This window comes from Pleurodeles waltl, chromosome 2_2, assembly GCF_031143425.1.
Source record: "Pleurodeles waltl isolate 20211129_DDA chromosome 2_2, aPleWal1.hap1.20221129, whole genome shotgun sequence".
Classification (NCBI taxonomy): domain Eukaryota; kingdom Metazoa; phylum Chordata; class Amphibia; order Caudata; family Salamandridae; genus Pleurodeles; species Pleurodeles waltl.
In genome coordinates, this window is record NC_090439.1 from 158,576,021 (window position 1) to 158,593,105 (window position 17,085).

The 17,085-nt window shown below is 43.9% G+C and overlaps 1 protein-coding gene across 1 annotated transcript in view; it reads right to left on the bottom strand.

Annotated features, from left to right (window-relative positions):
• Nucleotides 1-17,085, bottom strand: part of NFX1 (nuclear transcription factor, X-box binding 1) — a 1,141,187-nt gene that overhangs the window by 879,757 nt on the left and 244,345 nt on the right. Inside the window, exon 4 of the mRNA XM_069219549.1 lies at nt 16,444-16,521. Within this exon, the coding sequence (XP_069075650.1) occupies nt 16,444-16,521 (78 nt within the window). The remainder of the gene's footprint in view (nt 1-16,443; nt 16,522-17,085) is intronic.

Consider the following 17,085-nt stretch of genomic DNA (forward strand, 5'->3'; position numbering starts at 1 on the left):
TGATGTTGTATGTGTAATCTGCAGATAGGCAGATATTGCAGTGAGATGGATGTTAATGGAAGAGAATGCTAGATTAGACTTTTGCAAGTGTAATAAGTAGCTTACAGTGTCCTTTGTGGAGGCATGTAGTGGTTGAATTTGATTAGTGTGGCAGTAGCAAACAAATCTTTTCCATTTGTTTGCGTAACAATGTCTTGTTGTAGGTTTTCTCGCTTGTTTAATGACTTCCATACAATCTTGTGTAAGATTTAAATGTCTGAATTCTAAGACTTCAGGAGCCAGATTGCTAGATTGAGCGATGCTAGATTCGGGTGTCTGATCTGTTGTTTGTGTTGTGTTAACAGATCTGGTATGTTTGGTAATTTGATGTGGGGTACTACTGATAAGTGCAACAGTGTTGTGTACCACGGTTGGCAAGCCCATGTTGGTGCTATGAGTATTAGTTTGAGTTTGTTTGACTTAGTTTGTTGACCAGATAAGGAATGAGTGGGAGAGGGGGAAAAGCGTAAGCAAATATCCCTGACCAACTGATCCATAGTGCATTGCCCTTGGATTGAGGGTGTGGGTACCTGGACGCGAAGTTTTGGCAATTTGCGTTTTCCTTTGTTGCAAATAGGTCTATGTTCGGTGTTCCCCAGCGGAGGAAGTGATCCTGTAGGATCTGGGGATTTATTTCCCATTCGTGAGTTTGCTGGTGATCCCGACTGAGATTGTCAGTTAACTGATTCTGAATGCCTGGTATGTATTGTGCTATTAGGCGAATGTGATTGTGAATTGCCCAATGCCAAATCTTTTGTGCTAAGAGACCTTGTGACAAGTGTGTCCCCCCTTGTTTATTGAGATAATACATTGTTGTCTTGTTGTCGGTTTTGACAAGGATGTGTTTGTGGGCTACCAGTGGTTGAAATGCTTTTAATGCTAGAAAAATCGCTAGCAGTTCCAAGTGATTTATGTGAAGTTGTTTTTGTTGATTGTCCCATTGACCCTGTATGCTGTGCTTGTTGAGGTGTGCTCCCCACTCCATCATGGAAGCATCTGTTGTGATAACAGCTTGAGGCACTGGGTCTTGGAATGGCCGCCCTTTGGTTAAATTTATTGGGTTACACCACTGAAGCGAGGAGTGTGTTTGGCGGTCTATCAACACTAGATCTTGAAGATGACCCTGTGCTTGTGTCCATTGTTTTGCTAGGCACTGTTGTAAGGGCCGCATGTGTAATCTTGCATTTGGGACAATGGCTATGCATGAAGACATCATGCCTAGAAGTTTCATTACAAACCTTACTGGGTAGTGTTTGTTTGGCTGTATGCTTGATGTTACATTTTGGAACGCTTGGACCCTTTGTGGAATTGGAGTAGCAATTGCCCTTTGTGTGTTGAGTGTTGCTCCCAAATATTGTTGTATTTGGCATGGTTGCAGATGTGATTTCTGGTAATTGATAGAGAACCCCAGCTTGTGTAGAGTTTCTATGACGTATTGCGTGTGAAGAAGACACTGTTGTTGAGTGTTGGTTTTTATTAGCCAGTTGTCTAAATATGGAAATACGTGCATGTGCTGTCTCCTTATGTGAGCGGCTACTACTGCTAGGCATTTTGTAAATACCCTTGGTGCTGTTGTTATTCCGAACTGTAGCACTTTGAATTGATAGTGTACGCCGTGCATTACAAACCTTAAGTATTTTCTGTGAGAAGGATGGATGGGTATGTGGAAATACGCATCCTTGAGATCCAATGTTGTCATGTATTCTTCCTTTTTTAATAAGGGAACCACGTCTTGAAGTGTTACCATGTGGAAGTGGTCTGATTTGATGAAGAGATTCAGTGTTCTGAGATTTAAGATAGGTCTTAACGTTATGTCCTTTTTGGAATTAGGAAATATAGTGAGTATACGCCTGTTCCTTTCTGATGTTTGGGTACGATCTCTATTGCTTGTTTTTGTAGTAGTGCTTGGACCTCTATTTGTAATAGGTCTAAGTGTTGTTGGGACAGATTGTGCGTCCTTGGTGGCACATCTGGCGGGAATGTTGTGAATTCTATGCAATAACCATGTTGGATAATTGATAGGACCCATGCGTCTGTGGTAATATGTGTCCAGTCCTGATAATATGTGGTTAACCTCCCCCCCACTGGTGACAAGTGTTGGGGTTTTGAGACATTGAAGTCACTGTTTGGTCTGGTTGCTTGGAACTTTCCCCTTCCTCTTGGGAATTGTCCTCTATAGGAACCACGAAACCCTCCCCTTTGGTATTGTGCCTGATAGGTGGGTCTGGTTTGAGAGGTGGAAGGCTCTGATGTTTGTTGCCGAAAACCCCCTCTAAATTGTGGTTTCCTAAAGGTGCCTCTGACTTGTTGGGAATAGAGCGCGCCCATGGCTTTGGCCGTGTCCGTGTCTTTTTTTAACTTCTCAATTGCAGTGTCAACTTCCGGCCCAAACAACTGTTCTTGATTAAATGGCATGTTCAACACCGCTTGTTGAATCTCTGGCTTGAATCCAGAACTTCTTAACCATAAATGCCTGCGAATTGTTACTGCTGTGTTGACTGTTAGTGCTGCCGTGTCTGCCGAGTCTAGTGCAGACCTTATCTGGTTGTTAGATATGGCCTGTCCTTCTTCCACAACCTGTTGGGCATGTTTCTGGTGTTCCTTGGGCAAGTGTTGTATGATGTGTTGCATCTCGTCCCAGTGTGCCCTGTTGTAGCGAGCAAGTAGGGCTTGCGAATTTGCAATCCGCCATTAATTGGCTGCTTGTGCTGCCACTCGTTTGCCCACTGCGTCAAACTTTCTGCTTTGCTTGTCAGAGCGTCACCTGACGATTGAGAGTTTGCTCTCTTCCTTGCCGCTCCTACAACCACTGAGTCCGGTGTAAGTTGTTGTGTTATGAACACCGGATCTGTTGGGAGAGGTTTGTATTTCTTCTCAACTCTCTGCGTGATATCCCTTCCATTTACAGGCTCCTGGAAGGCCTGTTTCGCGTGCTTGAGCATGCCCGGGAGCACTGGCAGACTCTGATAGGAAGCGTGGGTGGATGCCAAGGTGTTAAACAGGAAATCGTCCTCCACTGGCTCTGTGTGCATTGCTACGTTGTGGAACGTAGCTGCTCTGGATAGTACCTGCGTATATGCAGTACTGTCTTCTGGAGGTGATGGCTTTGTTGGATAACAATCCGGACTGTTATCCGATACTGGTGCATCATATAAATCCCATGCATCAGCATCATCCTGTGTCATCCCAGTATGTGTGGGTGACTGCTTTGTAGGTGTTCCCACTGGCGACAGTTGTGGTGAGTGCGGTGGGGACGGTTCTGGTGATACCCTTGGTAGTGGGGATTTGTCTCTAACCACCTTTGCCTTAGGTTGCATTTCTGTCTCCTGAAATGCAAGTTTCCTTTTAGATTTGAGTGGAGGTAAAATTTGTATTTTTCCAGTCTCTTTCTGGATATGTAACCTCCTTGGTGTATGGTCTGGTTCTTCCATACTTAATTCCTGCTCAAATCTGTGTCTTTCCTTCATTTGGCTGGAAAGTCCTTGCTCTTCTGTATAAGAGCTTCTTTTCGGCTCCGAAGCCGGTTTTTTTCGGTATCCTCCCTGTGTTCAGGTGATAAACACAGATTACAGACCCGGTGCTGGTCTGTATAAGGATACTTTGAATGACACTTAGGACAGAAGCGGAATGTGGTCCGGTCCATTAGTCTGGGACGACGGGTGTGGTCGGGCCGACCAGGCCTCGGTGAAGAATGGAAGCACTGAGGGACCGCCGGAGCACTTTTGATGTCGGTGCCGATACACTAAGCTAACCCGGTACCGAACGATAACAATACCGTAAAATTTTCGATAATTTAGCTAACTTTCCCGATTCGAAATACGGAGTCAAGAGGAACATGTCCGAACCCGATGGCGGAAAGAAAACAATCTAAAATGGAGTCGACGCCAATGCGCAATGGAGCCGAAAGGGAGGAGTCACTGGGTCTCATGACTCGAAAAGACTTCTTCGGAGAAAAACAACTTGTAACACTCCGAGCCCAACACTAGATGGCAGGATAATGCACAGCATGTGTATCTGCAGCTACACATGCCACCGAACATATGGTTTAGCACAGCCTGTATTGTCTCTACCTCTCCCAAATTATGTAGATGAGAGAAGGCAGGATGGCTAGTTCTAATGCCTTTAGACAAAAAAATAAGATGTAAAAACCTTTTTCTTGGAGTGTCATAAACAGTACAAAAAAGTATAAAGTGCAAAGAGCTTTGGGGTGTTTTTCCATCACAACAGCACAGCGGAAGATTCTTAAACCAAGTTCCGCGGGTAGGAAATGCTACCAAATAGTGTAATATATTCAAACGTAGCCTGGTAAGTAGGAGCGTTTGTCGCTCAAGACTGGTAGTAACCAAATATAACATTGGATGTGGTTGCTGTGACTGCTTCCTCTCCTGATTTCGATCTATGACTGTATTTAGCTTTGAATCATGAATTTGTTGCCAGTATATTTCTTTTACCCTTTTGATATCCCGCCTTGCCAGAAGACCCGGCATGAGGAAAAGCTCCCCTATCCCAAGAGAGAAAAAAAGAGAGTGAACGTATCTGAGCCAGGGTATGTCCATTGACCGTGATAATGAAAGGCAGTCCTGGATTACCGTTCTATGTAAGTGGGCTTCAGGATTAGACCACATTTTTAACCATAGGAATACAGGTTGAAGCTTTATGTAGTCGGATATACCTCTCAAGCCCACTTCTTCGTGACAAAACGTTACTGAGGTTGATTGCAGGACTGCTAATAAACTCCTTAAAAACTTATTTTTAGCAACCTGGAGGCTCGAGCATTCAGCATAACCCCAGACCCCTGCTCCAAATTTGCAATAGAGAGGCATTTATTAATAAAAACAATCATGATCTCTTTGACAGGTTTATGCCCCAATTTTTTTGAAAATCTAAAAACAGCATCTATGGCTCCTTGAAATTGTGTTAAAAGCACATTTACTAAATATTTCCAATTAAAATCTACATCAATGGGAACCCCCAAATACGTAAAATGTGGGACCTCGAGTATTTCTTTCCCTTACAAGATGATTTTTTTTTTTAGTTTTTGCTAACTTTGGCCCGCTCTTCATCGCGAATGACTTTGATCTATTGATTTTAAGACCGAGGTTTCCCATGAATGTATTAAAAGCATTCAATAAAATTTGGAGACCATTTGCTGACCTTGAAATAAGTACGGCATCATCCACGTACAGAAGTACTGGGATTGGGGAATTATTAATAAGTGGCAAATCCTTCCCCATTTCACAGAGAACTTTTTCCAACCCATTTATATAGAGAAGGAAAGGAAAGGGAGCCAACACACAGCCCTGTCTAACCCCCTTTAATGATGAGAATGTATGCGTTAGATCACCCTCCTGGGAGTATCGGACTCGTGCCGAAGTACAGGCATGAAGTCTACTGAATAAAACAATTATGTCTTTATCCACACCCATATTTAACATGTTAATCGTTTTCCACTCTACGCATCAACAAGGTATTGCACTACCTCCAGGAATGGTGCTCTTCCCCCACCCAGGGAAAATAATGGGGGTTATTTACAGGAAAAAGTGACATAGCGGTGGCGCAAGATGCTTGTAAATATACCCCAATGTTGTTCAAAGAAAGAGGAGAAAACAAAAGTAGCACTTCATTGGCAAACTCTGTCAAGTGGTGCTAATATGTGTGGTTGTGAACAAAACCAATCTGCCCACTTTGCAATCACTCAGTCTTGCTTTGTTTAGTTTTTTTTGTCCCTATTTTGAACCTTTTTTTTCCTCTCCGTCCTGAGGCTCAACTTTGGAATAGAAAAATGTCAGAAAAAGACATATGCAGTCAAAGTGTTTGTCTTTTAGGGATCCATTTCACAGGGGAACAAGGAAAGGAAAGGAAAGGAGAGGAAAGAGAGGGTAAGAGCTGTTTGTTGAAGTTATGGATTTCAGCAAGCAAGGAGTGAGACAAAAACAGAAAAACCGGTAATGAGAAGAAGAGGAGCAAAAGGGGGGCAGCTACAGCGGCAGAGCACAAGTCAACACTGTATAGGGATGAGGGCGGTTATAAGAGGAGTGTGGTGGGGTTCATCATATTCAGAAGGCGGGCCCCTACACCATAGTGAGGCAGATAAATCCAAGTAATTGGTTGGTTTTATTGCGAGTGGACCAAAGACGAGCTGAGGAGCAAACTTAACAACTAAAACAATTTCCACTGTACGCATCAACCAGATATTGCAGTACCTCCAGGAATGAGACAGACCAACCCTGGGAAAACAATGCTGTTCTAAGAAAGACAAAAAACTAAAGTAGAGCTTCACTGACAAACTCTATAAAGTGGAGCTAATGTGAATGGTTGTGAAGAAAACCAATCTGGCCACTCTGCGCCACTGTCTTGCTTTTCATTCTCATATTTTGAACCTTTTTTTTTTTTACCTCTCTGTCTAAAGGCTGCACCTTGGAATAGAAAAATGTCAGAAAAAGACGACATTTGCAGCAAGAGTTTCTTTCTTTTTTGGATCCATTTCATATGGTAACAAATAAAGGAAAGGATAAAAAAGATGACATTTGCAGCCAAAGTGTTTCTAGCTTTTTAGAATTGTATTTTCACTGGGGAACAAATAAAGGAAAGGTGAGGAAAGAGACGGTAAGAGCCATTTGTTGAAGTCATGGTTTTCAACAACTGAGGCAGCATAATGCATCAGCTAAGCACGGAAATGCGTGCCGTGCAGATACACGAGCCAAGGAGCAAGCCTAAAAGAGTGAGCAGGAAGAAGCATACATAAAACAAGTAGTGTTGTGGGGTGGGGGGGGGGGGGGAACAGCATAGGGAGATTAAGGGACTGCACTGCAAATGAAGCAGTAATTTATATTAAATTAAAAGAAAAAAGCAGAGATCTCGGAGGGGTACTGGGGGCGGGCAAGCAGTGTTGTGGGAGGGGTGAGGTGTGGGGTGAGACGGCACAGGGAGATTTAGTGACAGCAGTGCAAATGAGAAGGTAATTTATATTAAATTAAAAGAAAAAACAAGCAGAGACCTCGGAGAGATGCTGTGGGAGAGCAGCAGTGTTGTGTGAGGGGTGAGGTGGTCATGGGGGACGGCACAGGGAGACTGAGTGATAGCACGGCAAATGGCTGCACTAGTTATCAGGGAGAGGATGGCCAACAAAACCGAAACATTGCGCCTAAAGTAAACAAGCTGCTAGGCATTGCACTGAGCACCGATGAGCTTAGTGTGAAGTCCGACCCCTGCAAGGCACTATTGTATAGGTGTTTTAGCCATATTTTAGACAAGTTATTTTAGCAAACTAAACTAACTTTAGAACAGTTACATTTTATTCAGCATCGCTTTATTTTTTAACATTAGCCACATTTGTGGTGGTGTTTTATTTTCTCTATTTGTTCCTTCGCCTAGGAAAGCATCACGTTCTTAGCATTTCACTTTGTGCTTTTCTCATGGCTGCAGTCAGATAGGGTTGCCGACAAAAGTGGTATGCTGTGTCTCCAACATTCACAGAAACATACATATCCTACGTGGGGACCTTTTCTTAGAATATCAACTGTTTTATTATAAAAATGCTCCTTTGTTCCATACACGTTAAATGGAGATTCCAGCCAGATAACCACAACTGCATGCTGATTGGCGATTGCCTTCGCTACAGTTGCTCGCTTAGACTACCGAATCCCCCGCCTATATGGCGACATCATCTCTCTAGACTACAGGCTTCCTTGCTCAGCTATGAGAGATGATGTCTTCCCAGGAGGGGAAACCTGAAGGGCGGATTAGAGTTTATTCTGCTGTGCTCTAACACAGCTTAGGTAGGAAAGATATACACCAATCCTAGTGACAGTATGGTGGCACTATTTTTGTGCTTCACACTCCTTGTCACCCTTTTGCTTTTAGTGTGTTTTATCATCTTAGTTATTGCAATGCATACCATTTTATCTAAGATGCAGTTACTTCAATAAACCCTTATTAAACTATATTTTGCCTCTGTTTCTCTTTGTCTATGTGAGACTAATGTAACTTAGAGAAAGGGGTGAAATCTGATCAACCATAATTCCCAGAAGAGTCTTTCTTGCCATGTGCCCGGTTGCCACACCCCTTTTCTTGGACAGAGATGAGGTGCTCCTAGTTAGCCGGAAAACATCTGTCAGGCAGACAAGCGTCACATGGTGTGGAATTGTGCTTAGTACCTCACAATCTATGCGATTCAGCTGCCCAAATCCAGTAGCCTCATAAGGATAGTGAGAACCTACACAACAGCACTGGTTCCTCCTGCAGAACGAGCAAATGGAACCATTATTGAAATCACCATGGGAGGGAAAGAAGGAACACAAAGGAGGGACAATAACACATAATACACCAATAAAATGAGGGAGGGCACAGGGATGGTGAAAATTAAATTGGCTGTGATGTTAAAAAGCCCTATACAGAGACCCGAAAGCCCACGTCCAGATCAATGGGACACTTTTCAATATGCTCCCCATCCATAGGGGTACTTGTCCAGGATGCTCCCTCTCCCCTATCTATTTTGCTTTGGCAATTGAGCCACTCGCACAGTTGATAAGAAGTGTTTTTACCGTTCGGGGGTGGCAGTGGGACGGAAGTACAGAGGATCTCTAATCTCTTTATGCAAACTATGTTCTCCTATACTTAGCGGAACCTGCGACCAGCAGACCCTGGTCCTTCCACCTTCTGTGGTGCTTTGAGGATGGGTCGGGTCTCCGTGTGAACCCTTCGAAGTTGGTCTTGGGGTGTCTCACTCTGTCCCACGACTGCTTTGACTGGCAGCAGGTTGTACCGATTTGTCACCTGAGTTTTAAATACCTCGGATTGTGGGTGACCCTCTTCCCTAAACTAGCATGGTCCTTGCACCTCACACCGCTGACCCAGAAGACTAATGCAGATCTAGTGAGGTGGTTGACACTACCGCTAAATGCCATAGGCCATATAGCATTATATAAAATTATGATCCTCCCACACTTCTTATACCTTTTCCAAAACATCCCATTGCTGCTGCCACACTTCTGGTCACAGATCCTAGATAAAGCATCAGTCTTGTTTTTCTGGTGCGCCAACAAGCATCGGACAGCGTTCTGGCACTGTCAATGTGGCCCCTATGTTGGCGGAGTAGGAAGCTGGCTATCTATATACTATACCAAAGTAAGGTATATTGTGCAGAGTCTGGTGGATCCCCAGAGGCTTTAAGGAGGCTAAAGTAGATAATAATAATGCTCTTTTTTGTGTTAGTGTGGTTGAGCAGTCAGGCTTATCAGAGGGTAGTGCTAAGCATTTGTTGTGCACACACAGTCAAGAAATGAGGTACACACTTAACGACTAACTCCAGGCCAATGTTTATGTATCAAAAAAGACACTTTGTTACTTTATTTTTAGAACCAAAGTATCGTTGGTGCAGGTAAGTGCAGGTAAGTACAGTTTCAAGAATGTATCACTTTCAAGTATCAAGTGCACCATGTTTGGAACTCACAAATAAAACAGTTTTCAGGTAAGAAATACTTTTCAATTTCAGAAGGAGACAGTGAAATGTCTCATAAAAAGCAATGCAGTTCGGGGGGAGGAAAAGTAACACCACTGTTTGCATGTAATTACTCGACTTACAATCCCAGTATTTGGAGGTTAAGGTGTCCACAGGGCAAAGATGAGGACAACACCAAGAGTGCACCACCAGCACCAGGTGCAGAGGTCAAAGTTGGTGTTGGATGCCCAATAGAATCCTATGGAGACTGGAGGCACCTAGAAAGAAACAGCCTGCAGGTAAGTACCCGTGACTTCAGGGCACAACCTGCGGGGGGCACACGTCAGCACCAATCACACACCCTCAGTGGCACAGGGGCATTCGAGTGCAGGGTGCAAACAGCGTTGGGCACCCAATGCTTTTCATTGAGGGAACCCTGGATGCTGCAGGCTTGGCTCAGGGAGTCGTCTGAACAAAACTAGCAGCTGGACAGGTAGGTAGAGAGTCCACTTGACATTACTGGACCATCAGTTGGGTTCCCCAAGGCCAGGGGGCTGCAGATGCGGGGTACCTTTAGGTGGCAAGAAATCTTCACGGATCAGGTCACGGTCAGTGGGGTACTCTGGATGTAGGCTGCAGGCGTCATTGTTGTGTTGGTCAGGAGGGGTCAACCCAGGGTGGACTCGAGGTCAGAGTCCCCTGGGGACTCTCACTGGCCCGATGGGCCACCTGGACACGGGCCATGGACATCGGGCGCAGAGTGGACAGAACCTGCAGATCCGGGGTGGCTCTGGAGTCTTTACTGGAGGTTTCTTTATGGTCAGGGCCGCTGTCCTCAGGAGATCTTGGTCCTTGGGTAGGCAGGCAGTCCTCTGAGGGTTTGTAGAGGTTGCTGGTCCTGAAGGATGCATCATCTTTTTGTAGCAGGAGTCTTGAAGCTGCAGACAGGCCCGTAGGACTGAGACCAAGTCAGTTGTTGTCTGGAGACGTCGCTGCTGGTGCAGTTCTCCAGTCCTCTTTCTTCTTTTCAGGTTCCCAGGAATCTATAGAGCAAGGTACAGGGGTGTCCCTAATTGTACATTTAGGGGTGTTACAGGGGTCACAGGGCACTAGCCAATGGCTACTGGCCCTGAGGGTGGCTACGCCCTTCCTGTGCCCACTTCCTTTTCGGGAGGGAGGCACAGTCCTAACCCTATATGCTATTACCCTCCAAAACCAGAAGGAGTATTCCGCCAGGAGGGGTTCACCTCAACTCTGGGCACCCTAGGGGTGGTCACTCCTTCTGGTGTTTACTAACTTTCCCACCAGAATTGCTGCCAAAAGTGGGGCTTGGTCGGGGCAGGCATATCCACTAGCTGGAGTGCCCTGGGGTAGTGTAACACGAGGCAGGAGCCTTTGAGTTTCACCGCCAAGTGTTGCATTTATTGCAGGGGGGAGGACCCCAGAGAGCACAAAAGATCTCACCCCACGAGGGCAGACATTTGTTTGTTACACTAGAGCAGCGGTCTTCAAACTGGGAGGCGGCCCCCCTAGGGGGACTTCAAGTGAGATTCCAGGCGGGAACCAGGCTCTGGCATAATGCTGAAAAACTGACTGTGTTTTAAGCTAAATAAAATGAGCAGCAGTAAACCGCTCTGTAATGGGCCATCACTAACATGTTTTGTCATTTATATCCAAGCTGGGAGAATGTGTTAAAAGGAAAGGGACTCCAATTACTCTTCAAACCCCAATAACCACTTCTAATAATCACACTGTGGATAATTTTACACATTAGTAGGGCCTGTCTGACCATAATACTGTGTTTGGCATCATCTATTTGATTGCATATTTAAAACAGTATCCTAACTTAACTGCAATGTCCAGACATTGCCAATTTATTAAAATAATTGTGAAAAATTCAGAGGGGGGTTGTGATGATTTTCTTTTCATGGGGGTGGTGTAGCATTAAAAAAGTTTGAAGACCACTGCACAAGATGGCTGGATGAAATACAGGGGGCATCTCCAAGATGCCTTCTGTATGCACAAATCCAACACAGGGGTCAGTGTGGGTTTATTGTGCTGAGAGGTTTGATATCAAAATTAGCAGCCTTCAGTGAAGCCATCATGGAGCTGTGGAGTTCGCAACAACAAACTCCCAGCCCATGTACTCAGTATGGCCACACTGCACTTACAATGTCTAAGAATGGACTTAGACACTGTAGGGACATATTGTGCATGCAGCTAAGCCCTCACCTGTAGTATAGTGCACTCTGCCTTAAGGCTGTAAGGCCTGCTAGAGGGGTGACTTAACTTATCCACAGGGAGGGATGCCATGTGGACTTTACCTTTTTCTCTCCTCCAACACACACAATCTGCAATGGCAGTGTGCATGTGTTTGGTGAGGGGATCCCTTAGGGTGGCTTAGCATATGCTGCAGCCCTTAGGGACCCCCTAAGACCATAGGGGCCTTGGTACCACAGGTACCTTTTACAAGGGACTTATCTGTGTGCCAGAGATGTGGCAATTGTGGAAACAATGGTACAGTTTCATGGGAAGAACAAAGGTGCTGGGGCCTAGCTAGCAGGATTCCAGCACAAACTCAGTCAAGTTAGCAACAAATGTCAGGGCAAAAAGTGTGCGCAGGGGGCGTAGTGTAACAAGGGGCCAGTTTCCTACAGGTTTCCTACAGGTGGAATAGGCATGGTCCACATGAATCTCTACTAGTTGTCCTCCCAACTTCTTTTTATCCACTACTGGATCAATGGAGGTCAGTCGGATCCAGCTTACAGACTGGAACTTAATCACCTTATGTTTCCCAGGATTCCAGACTTCCTCTAAGGCTCCCCGATCCCAAACGACATGGTCATAGTGACCAAGATAATACTTCTAGCCTGGAGAGCGGCCTTGCGTTTTACCTGCTGGGCTGTCACTGACCCAGCAAACACCTCTTTGGCATAGAACGTGGCTGCAAGAGACAGAAATACTGAGCAGCTTTGATAGTAGAGACTTGTTAGGTATATCCCAGCATGGAGATATATGTGCTGGTTCACACATGCACTCCTTTCTAGATCTGCAAACTCCATATTGACTCTCCCAGACCCAGTTCTTCTGACACCTTCAACTACGTTATGCCCTACAGTTGCACCTCTAACACACAGACTCCTGCCCGTCTGAAGCAAAACTCCTCACAGAGGCACTAGGAAGAGAGACTGTTTCTCAAATATATGAAATGTTGGTCCATAACACACTGGGTGACCTAGCCCACCTTAAGGGGGGTTGGGAAAGTTGGCTGAGGCCGATCACTGATGAAGACTGGCTCCTCGGACCATAACCATATCCTCCCTCCTACGACTGATACAATCATACTACCTCTATGGGGCGTACCTCACGCCAGCTAGACTGCGTCAGACGGGGCGCCTCCGGGACCCTGCCTGCCCCAGATGTGCTACCTCACCCGCAGACTTTCATCACATTGGCTGGGTTTGTCCTCCAATCCAAAGGTTCTGGTCAGCAGTAGTGAACGACCTCACCTATGTACTGGGCTGGGAGGTCCTGCAGACCCCACTGGGGATTCTGTTAGGTGTCATGGAAGGTATTGGGGGTACCAGAATAGAACAAACTTTCCTGGGGACCACCTGGATGGTAGCCAAAAGGGACATTGCATCACACTGGACATCGCCTACATCTCCGACTCTTAGACCATGGTGCTGAGGAATGGACTGGTGCGCCCGTCAGGAACAACCGATCTAGGCGACAAGGAGTTGTTCCCTTAAACATGATAAAAGATTGGGGGAAATGGCTGGTGCAAATCCCCCGAATACAATTGGGGATTCGCATTCAGTGTTGTCGATGTACTGATTCCTAAATGTTATTTACAGATGAGAACCGTTGTTTTTGAATTTCTATTAGCTTCGGAGGCTATAAGTGCCATGTACAATTGTAAATTTGAAAACTCAATAAAATTGAGTATCAAAAAAAATTCCCCAGTAGCAAGCAAGGATTTTTAAAGGACACTGGTATACACAAATCACAATGACTAGGTGGAGTTGAACCTCACAAACCATCTACAGCAAGTCGCTAAGCAACAGCGCAAGCGCTGTCTAGGATCAACCTAAAAAAGGAGAGAAGGGGAAAAAAAATAATTAAAGGAAATTAGGCAAAAAAAAAAAAAGAATAAAAGAAAGAATGAAAGAAGACAAAAGGAAAAAAAAAGAAGAAAAAATATAGATAGAATAAAAGAAAGAAAGAAAGAAAGAAGGGAAGAAAATGGTTAAGGGAAGTAAAAAGAAACAAAGAAGGCATAAAGAAAATTTAAAAGTATAAAAGAAAGCAAAACTGAAAGGAAGCAAGAAAGGAGAAAAGAATGGAGGAGCAACAAAAAAGGAGAAAAGAAGGAATAAACAAAGAAAAGAAAGAAGGAAAAGGGAAAGAAGACAAAAAGAAACAAAGCTAAGGAAAGAAAGTAGGAAAGAAAAAGGAAATGATAGAAAAATAAAATAAAGAAAGGAATAATAAAGGCACAAAAAGAAAAATGAAAGAAGGGAAAAATAAATAATGGAAAAAAATAAAGGAAGGAATGAAAGAAGGAAGGCAAAATAGAAGGAAAGAAGGCAAAGGGAAAGAACAAAGGAAAGAAGGAAAAAAAAGTAAAGTGAGAAGGAAAGAAGGCAAAAAAGAAAGAAAGAAGGAAAAGAGTAATCAAGGCAAGGGATAAAGATGCAGTAAAAGAAAGAAGGCAAAAAGGAAAGCGGAAGAGGAAAAAAATGAAACTGAAGAAAAAATGAAAGTAGGCAAAAATGAATGAAAGAAGGCAGAAGAGAAAAAAGAAGGATTGAAAGAAAGAAAAAGGAAAGGAAGGATAAAAGGAAGGCAAAAAAAGACACACAAAGGAAGAAAGTATGAAAGAAGAAGACCTGTCAACCTGCAAAAAAAAAGTTCACAGTTTGAGGTGGGGGGACAATGCTTTGGAGGGGACTGAGCCACATACCTGCAGCTAACTACCTGAGAACCACTGTGCTCTCCACAAATCACCTCACACCCCCTCCCCACACAATAAACTAAAGGGCCGCAGAAGCGGACACCGCTGAGTTGTTTTCACACCCCCTTATGTGCATCGTCTGCTTACGGCCTCCAAAACAAGCATTTGCAATGCAACGGGTCTCGCATTTCACCGAATTAGAGCTATTAGCAGTTGTAAACACCCAACTGGACTTTTCTTGCTACAGTTCACTCGTAGTGAAACCTACCGGTAAAAGTGAAATTATCTGCATAATCGGCAAAAGTAAAATTAACTATGTAACAGGGTCTATGTCATGGAAAGCGCTCGACTTCTGCCAAAAGAGATCGCGCTGTGAACAAAAATAAAAAGTAGTCCACAAACCGGATGGAGAACAGCAAGACTCGTGTGTTTTCAGTACTTGGTCGCTGCGCTCAAGGAGGGCTAACCACCGGAAGAGGCATGACGTACGCATGCCTTCCACTAATGAAAGCAAGCAGATTTTAACAGGCAAGCCCACGAACCAATGAAAGACACTGACGGGGCTCTGAGCCCTTTTCGAACTCCTAAAGCGTTTTGCAAGCAAAACGCATGCGCAAGCGTATGCGACACAGGCTCGACCCTAAAAAGAGATGGAACGCGGCTCTGAGCAGTACTTTCCAGCTGTCTTTCCTGCGACTGTGTGATCTTGGCTCCTCACCGAGTGTCCATGTGAACCATAGCGAAATCGGCACTGTATGAGTTGGCTGCTCTGAAGAAGGAAAGAAGGGAAATGGAAGGAAAAAAGGAATACGGCAAAGAAAGAAGAGAGGGAAGAAAAAGAAAGAAAAACAAATGGGAACAGCAAAAAAAGAAAGGAGGCATGAGCAAAGAAAAGGAAGAAGAAAAAAGGCAAAAAGCACACAAAAAATAACTTAGGAAAGAGGGTTATCATTACAAAATACTGAAAATTAAAATCTAAATTAAAAAGACTGTTGCAAGTGTGCTGCAAATGAAACACAAAGTTCCGCTTTCTTCCTGGGTAAAGTTTATTAAAGAGCCATTGGTGTAACTAAACGCAGGAACACCACATGGTATGCTGTGAAATAGCAGCAGTCCACTTCAAAAGGAATTTCCAACCACACATGGAGACAGAGACTGGGAAAGCTGGAATGTGTATTGTGCTCCCTTCAAATGTGTCCTACTATCACATCAGGCAACTCTGGCAATAAAAGGGACTGTTTGTGGATGTGCTAATTCTGAAAGAGCAAAATGTTTTACTCAAAATGACATTAACCACATGCTTAAGAAGGCTGACCCCTTGCCCCATTCTGTATGCAATAGTGGGCAGAAGCAAACTGGCAAGGACATAACAGACCAATGGGTGAAGAGTGGCGGCTGAAAGCCCCTTTAAGTAAGGATATTACTTAATCTTTTTAGCAAAATCAAAATGTTTTGGCTAACGTCAGACCTAAAAAAGATTAAGAGAAATGGAAGAAAGGGACTGTGGTATTAAAGCCATTAGGTGCATAACTAAAGAGAAGCCTGCAGGTGCACAAGTGCCTCTTGTCCCATTCAAACATGCAAATATTTGTTGAGCACAAGATGTTCTAGTACGCTGGGTCACAACAACCCACGAGACTAGTGGAAGTGGACTGAAAATACCAAAGCTAAGAGTAGTGGAAGTAGGAAAAGATGCTTGCTGAACGGTTGAACATTGTTTGACTGACAGCAAAAATTAAACGTTGAATCAATCGCATAAAAAAATAAATGACAAAGAAGGAACCAGAAAAGAAAACAAGAATAAGATTAAGAACTCATAAGAGTTTGCAGAGCAAGATTAATAGAGATAAAATTAATGAGCAACAGTAAAACTATTTGGCAAATTAAAGCAGTAGTGTGTGGTCGAACCGGAATGCCCTATACAGACAGAGAAGTCACTTAACAACTGTCTAAGGTATCGAATACACTTATACAGTAAAGGAGAAATGGCACAAAATATTGGACTTACCACAAAAACAAGTATAAGTGCTGGGTACCCGTGCAGAAACATTTTGGCAGGCTGGACATCGCCAACCACTACTCCCATCTGGAATAAAAACAACAATTATCAACACAATGTATTCATTTAGGAAAGGTACTGCCACAGACAAATGACAAACAATTGTTCATAGGATAATTTGTTTTTAAACTTCAAAAATCTGTTTCTGACTAAAAAAAAAACTACAAAATTATGTTGGAGCTCCTCCGAACATGCATGGTCTGTGACAAACCAGAATTAATCATCAACCAATTGCGCCAAAAACCTTACATTGCCAGAAAGTACAAGTAAGTGAGCTATGACAATGCTGTTATAATGGATACTTTTAGCTGGTTGCCCATAATGAATATGTTACTATTATTCCAAGGTTGTGTCCAATCGTTGCTAAAAAGGTACATTGCTGTTGATCAAATGAATATAAAAAAAGCATAAAGATCAAATATGATAACCTATTTTTCAATGCCGCTGAGCTGAAGCAACATAAGGTTCATCTAGAATCCTAGGACATTTAGATAGTCACTCGGGTGGGTGTATTGTGCCACATGCTCCATAATGCGAGTCAGAACACTGGGACTAAAAGCCCAGTCACCACTTCCTAATGAACAGCTCCCG